Source organism: Penaeus vannamei, chromosome 35 (genome assembly GCF_042767895.1).
Source record: "Penaeus vannamei isolate JL-2024 chromosome 35, ASM4276789v1, whole genome shotgun sequence".
Lineage (NCBI taxonomy): Eukaryota > Metazoa > Arthropoda > Malacostraca > Decapoda > Penaeidae > Penaeus > Penaeus vannamei.
The window spans coordinates 23,459,344-23,466,843 of NC_091583.1; the positions used below are offsets into that span (position 1 = coordinate 23,459,344).

The 7,500-nt window shown below is 33.9% G+C and overlaps 1 protein-coding gene across 1 annotated transcript in view; it reads right to left on the reverse strand.

Annotated features, from left to right (window-relative positions):
* Nucleotides 1-2,330: 2,330 nt before the first annotated feature.
* The window catches only part of LOC113824629 (facilitated trehalose transporter Tret1-2 homolog), a 6,883-nt gene continuing 1,713 nt past the window's right edge, over nucleotides 2,331-7,500 (reverse strand). The window contains exon 3 of the mRNA XM_070114078.1: nucleotides 2,331-5,609. Within this exon, the coding sequence (XP_069970179.1) occupies nucleotides 4,417-5,609 (1,193 nt within the window). The 3' untranslated portion in view covers nucleotides 2,331-4,416. The remainder of the gene's footprint in view (nucleotides 5,610-7,500) is intronic.

Sequence of the window (7,500 nt, forward strand, 5' to 3'; positions counted from 1 at the left end):
TGTCAGGAGAATATCCTACAGGGTGGTCTGGTAGGTTAAGTTCCCAGAGACCTAAGTGAAAGAAAATGGATACTTTTGTTGTTTTTATTTCTTGTTCATAGCGTTTTCATAATGGAATCCACAAACATCGCTATGGGAAAATAATATGGATCTCATACATTAATTAGAATACTAAGGAACGGTGTACAAAATCACAAAATTCTTAATTATAATACTAATAGTTGCCACTGCTTTCCGATATATATATATAGTCTTTTATGTTTAAGATCATTATGACTGGTATTGTTTGATTTTGTTATGATTCAAAAATATATGTTTGTTAGAAAAATACTTTTTGATATTAAAATTTCCCTTATATTCGCTATTAAGATTGTAGCTTCAACAGCAATATTCAGTAATATGATGTTGGGACGTGACTGTGTCGGTGTACATAGTTCCGCACAGTCTTAGCTGTATGTGTGCGTGTGTGTAGTTATTGTTCTTTCTTGATTATTCCTTTTCTTTTAATTTTTATTATCATGTGTTTCTTTTATTTTTTAAAAAATCTTTCTCCATTTTTTGTGGATTTTAATAATATTTTCTGATTTTATCATTTCTCCTAGTCTTTTTTTTCTCCATCGATCCACAACAAATTTAGTAAAACAAAACACACATCCGAGAAGCGAAGAGAAAGCATAAACATGTCACTTTAATGTAAAAACCATTATCGAGTGAAACTTGTGATTACTACCGCACTTCGCTTTTCCCCTAATCATCATGTTTCTGCTTGTCTTCGTTTTTCTTCTTTTTTTTCTTTCATTCTTTCTTTCTTTCCCTTTTTAGTTCATGTGAGCATTGATTCCATGATTAACTCACTGTGCGTATCTGGAATAACTTGCACATGTCTTGAACCTGTTTTCTTATTTGTCTTGTTCTTCATTTAGTTGAATATTTGTTTCATTTCGTACTTGTTTATCCATTTACCTATTCTTGTTTATATACAGCATATATATATATATATATATATATATATATATATATATATATATATATATATATGTATATATATATATATATATATATATATATATATATATATACAATATATATATATATATATATATATATATATATTATACACACACACACACACACACACACACACACACACACACACACACACATATATATATATATATATATATATATATATATATATATATATATATATATATATACTTACACACACACACGCACATGCACACACACACACACACACACACACACACACACACAGACACACACACACACACACACACACACACACACACACACACACACACACACACACACATACACACACACACACTCATTAGCCCTAGCACTATATATATATATATATATATATATATATATATATATATATATATATATATATATAACGTATATATGTAGATACGTGTGTGTGTGTGTTTGTATGCATGTATGTGTATATATATGTATGTATGTATCCATCTATCTATCTTTACATATATATGTATGTGTATATATATGTAATATATATACATTTATATATCTATATGTGTGTGTCCATCATATTTATGAAGAATGAATGGTCGAACTTGATTATTTCTTAGCATTATCAAGAGGCAGCATACACGTTAAAGAGATTTTTAGCCGTTATTTCTTTGACATTATTCGTTATTTAGGTTTTCGAATCGATGCATTAAATAATCAGCAAAGAGTCGAAAAAGGAAATGCCTTTATTTTATAAATTAGGAAATATATAAAACAGCACCCCATCCAAACCAATTTTTTTTTTTTTTTTTTTTTTTGTCAAGGCGAAGATGCAAATAAGAATTTGATTATTCTATTTAAAATAGTTTTCATCGCCAATTTGTCAGTCTCCAAATAATTAATTTCACCAGTTTATGAACGTATTACTCATCATCAACCTGTTAATTGTACCTTGACAATAAAGGTAAAATGAATATAAATCGTCCAACTTGAGTGATGCCAGTAAAGAAAAAAAAAGAAAAGAAAAAAAGAAAAAAAAAAAAAAAAAAAAAAAAAAAAAAAAAAAAAAAAAATATATATATATATATATATATATATATATATATATATATATATATATATATATATACATATATTAGATATACATATAGTTCGGAAGGACAAAATTTATTGTCAATCTCCAGAAGAGAGAGTAAACAGCTGATTTCTTTCCCTCCCACATCTTTTATAAATTATTACAGTAATTGTATAGGTGGCAATTGATACAAAAAATACAATGAAAGAAAGCGAAAAATAAAAAAGAGTAATAATTCTAACATAGAAAAGAAAAAAAATATGCGAAATATGGAAATAATACAATATTTTATCTACAATATTTTTTTTCGGTAGCAGTGGATTCCCTTTACATTCATGATCCTTCACAATAACATTCCTGACGAGGTTTGCAGACACTGAGGGAGACTTGCAGACATCACAGATTTCTTGGCCTTGACACCCTTTGCAGTGAAAGTAAGATGTCAAAACCGTTCACTTTCATGACAATTGCCTCATGCCAGTTCGATTGAATTGGCATATGCGTAGAAGTCCCTAAATCTACTCTTCATGACATGAACCACATATATCCACATACCTGGAATGGATGACATAGGCCTACACATACACAGGGATCCGTTTTGAGACCAAACCTTTATATACTTTAATATCCAAACCAGAACGTTCCAACAAATTCATTCACGTAAATTCGTTTTATTTCATTATTATAACCTTTTTTATTCATCAGCAAAGTATCAAAACAATTTCAACCAAGATAAGAACTAATCACACATGCTTAAATTGGATGGTTCTACAACAGTTGCCAAATGTGTGAGAAACAGTCAACTTAACGATACAAATGAGAATCGATAAATGAACGTTCATCATAAAAATACCAAATCCTAACAAGTTTATACCAAAAAGTAAATAATAATAATAGTACTGCAACTACTACTACTGCCACTAATATTAATACTACTAATAATAATATTGAAAATATCTATACCAGTACTACTAATAATAACAACAATGATAATAATGATATTAATTATAATAACAATAATTATGGAAATAAGGAACTTTCGCATTACTAAGAAACTAGACCGAACAAAATTTAGTGCCCATTAAACATCTGAAAATATTTACCTTTGCATACTTCCTCATTATAACCAGCAAACCGAACATAGTACTCCAAAAGCCTTAATGGACACGCAACGCAAGTGCTTTGAAGTCCGGGTAAAGATTGTCCATTAACAAGATGAAAGTAAGACCAAAAAAAAATAAAAAATAAAACGAAAACCCAATGACATGGTAAATGCTACTGCACGAAGGTTTATTTTGAACTGCCGTCTCGTAAACATATAATTCTTCAAGGTTGACTTTCGCGTTACTAATCATATTTAACAACAATCTTGCTTTGGTGATTTGCTTTACAGAATGGAAGTGAATGACTGAATTTTTTTTATTGTAAGTTTGCTGCTTAGACGATACATAAGATCGCAGACATGATAAATAACAGAAGATTCCAATGCATAAGCGAACAAGCACCAACCATACTTAGATTATCGAGGCCTTTCTAAAAGAGGGACAGAATTATTTTTCTACAAATGCCTTCTAAATGGCCTACAGGAGAACTAATATCATACCAGTATTATCATTTCCAGAAATACAGCCAGAGCTCAAAGAATAACAGACTGAGAAATTACAACTACATAAACATAGAATAGTAAATGATAATAGGGGGAATGATTCATTTGCCTGGATATCTAAGGTCTATTTTCGTGAATGCCGTTTTTGTGGACTTTGAGAAGTGTTGTACTTCTTGAGTGTACTAGGAATAGCATCTTTAGAAATTCATAAGAGGAAATATAATATTTGTTGATATCTCTAAAATATATTTGAAGGCAGCATCTTTAGAAATTCACAAGAGGAAATATAATATTCGTTGATCTCTCTAAAATATATTTGAAAGCAATTGCTCACCCTGAAAAAAACTATCTCAGATATGCAGTTGACCACGTCACGTGACAATGCCTTTTGTTTTTTGAAGAGTATTTATAAGATTTTTATAATGACAAGGAACAAGACAAGCAAAGGGACCAACCCCACCCTACTCCCATCTCGCCTATTCACACACATACAACTATCACACACATACGCGCACTCGCACAGACACATATGGTGCGATGATTAAACATGAGAGGATGAAATAGAATTTGTGGATAGCTTTGGTGAATATGGACTCATCATAGGGTATGAGGCGAGAATAGAAAAATGCAAGACCTACAAGGGCTTCTATACATCATCCAGTAATAAACGGTACAATAATTGCCTAATTAAACAGAAAACAATAAAAAAAAAAGTACTGACTAGTCTTGCTCCGTTTTCCTACTTTCTCTCCGTGATTTCCTCCAGGGAGCGACCTCGAGTCTCTGGCAAACCAAGAACACTGACAACAGCAATAGCGAGACAAACACCACCATACAACCAGAACGTCCCATGCTCCCCCATAAAAGCCAGGGCCAAGGAATACGTCCTAATGGCTGTGAAAGACCCGAGGAAGACGAGACACAGGATTAAGGACACTCCTGTTGCGCGCAAGGATGTAGGAAGCAGTTCTCCTTGTAGGATGAAAATTACGGGCTGACCCACGCCGGTGAAGAAGACGAAAATAACGAGGGAGGTCAGAGGGACCCAGTTGAAGGAATTTACGTATCCAGACGTATTTTGAACAAAGAAATAGCCTCCCAGACAAGCTATACAAAAAGCACACGAAACGTATGACAACACTAGCAAAGGCTTACGACCCATTCGATCCACTACAGCGAGATGGACCACAGTGCCTGCTACCCTCACAGCGCCAATCAGCATGGCACTCACGTAAGCGTCCATAGGAATACTAGCTGATTGTAAGATTGGTACAATGTAAGCTATCAGCACGTTATAACCAGTGAAATTGTAAAGCAGAGATATAAAGAGGAGTAACAGGAGGGTTTTCAAAGTGGATGGATCGGCCATCATCCTTAATTGAGCCATTATACTATTCTTTTCAGGACCATTTTCTCCGATTTGGTCCATTATGGCATTCATTTCGGGCTCCGAGTCATAAAGAGCGCCTCTGTAAAACGTAAGGGACTTCTGAGCTTCACTGAGAAGTCCCTGGGTAATCAACCACCGTGGTGAATTGGGCAGGAACAGAAGGCCAGGGACGGGCAGGATGGCCACCCCGGCACAGATGAGGGTTGTGGTGCGCCATCCCAACCCTAGACTCCCTATAGCATAGATGAGTAGATTGCCCGCCTGTCGACTGGTTGTCACTAAGCCAAACAGAAGACCCCGAAGCTTCTTGTGAGAAACTTCTAGAATATACATATTCCCCGCAGGTAACGTGAAGCTTCCGGTTAATCCCACGATGAATCGCATGGTCTGCAGCATCGCCGGAGTGTGTGCAAAGGCAGCACCGAGCCAAGCACAAGCGCTGATAGGAAGGGAGAGAAGCAGGAGCACGCGGTGTCCCAGCCTCATCAGCAGCGCCATATTGAGGACTGAGCCAAAGAAACCTCCAAGGTCTGCCATACTGGCTGAAAGGAAAAGGTACAGGGAGTTTTTTTTCAGGTATTTCTAATACATAATTTATTACTTTAACTAATCAAATACAATTCAGTTTCATTATAAGGCATCAAGGATATGACTTTATGATGCTTATACTACTATTCATTGACATAAGAATTATTTTAATACACAACAGTATAAAAGATTATTTTTGGTATTAACGGTCACTCGATCAAGCAAAGCATATAAGTAAAATAAATAAATAAGTAAATGAAATGTGAAAAATCGAAACTTTAGTGTATGTCTCCAATTAACTTCCCAGTTGGAAACCTAAACTTAACAGCAATTCACACCATATTTGTCAGGTGACTTGTGTTGATTTGCAGTACTGCAGTCCACCTCTAATGCACAGCTGATATATTAACTGGCCACTATAAACAGTTTAAGGAGAATTACTTTAGATTTATTTGTATCGATCTTCAGCACATGGTAAGATTGGTATATTTAACAGTGGCTGCAGGTAGTCAGCTAGACATGATTCTCCGTGCAACACGAGCCTTCGTGGAGTTTTCACTGAAGTGTGGATACAATCTTATAGTTTTCTTTTAAAATAGTCACGTTTCCTGACAGACGTTGTCAATAGTCATGATCATCGTGGCTAAGGTTGGCAAATGCATATACTCAGAAATAAATGCATATATATATATCTAGCTGTCTACTTACCTACCTGAATTCCTACCACACACACACACACACACATATATATATGTGTGTGTGTGTGTGTGTGTGTGTACACACAGTACATTTACATACATATGTATATATATACATATATATATATAAACATACATGCATATATACACATATATATACATATATATATACATATATACATATATATATATATATATATATATATATATATATATATATGTGTGTGTGTGTGTGTGTGTGTGTGTGTGTGTGTGTGTGTGTGTGTGTGTGCGTGTGATTGGATGTATATATATAGATGGATAGACACACACACACACACACACACACACACACACACACACACACACACACATATATATATATATATATATATATATATATATATATATATATATATATATATGGGGTATATACATCTGCCTTTATTTCTTCATCATTAGTACGCGAATTGTTAAAACGTAAGATAATATTTACATCTTATTTGACATCTGAAATATACCCACACGTAATATCAATCATATATTTTAGGGAAAGGCTAGATCAGTAGCAACTCGAGGAGGTTATGACGTCAGATTTTGATGACGTCACAGAAGTTGCGCCTTTGTTTTGGGAAAATAGCACATAGGGCTTATTATTTATTTTGGTGTTTTCAATTTTCAAAAAGAATGGAAACTTAATGAATGAACGGTATTTCATTTAATGTACAGCATACCAGGCCGGGATATTTTTAGAATAGCACATGTTCATGTTTACATTTTGTGCAATATCCAACAGTGTTAGTTTCAATGGCTTTTCAGGCGTTTTTGACTTCATAAAGTCATGTTGACCTAGTGTCCTACACATTAAATAAAATACCATCCATTCATTTATTGAGTGCATGGTCGTATTTCTAAAAGTAGGTAAAGTTAATTCCAGCAAGGTGAGTAAAAGACATAGGCCTATGGCTTGACTCCCTCTGCGAGCAATTCCATATGAGAATTATCCTTGCATAAACTAATCGCCCACTCTTCTTGTCCACAGGGCTATTTTGATGATTGTTCATTGAAAATATAACCGCTAAAATCATTATTTTCCATCCTTTTTGAAAATTGAAAAGACCAAAATGATTGACTATATTCACCGTTCGTCCATTAGTGCACGAATTTCGTGCACTACTTAATCCGAGTATTATTATCATCATTATCAGTTTCGCAATAAAATTGTCCA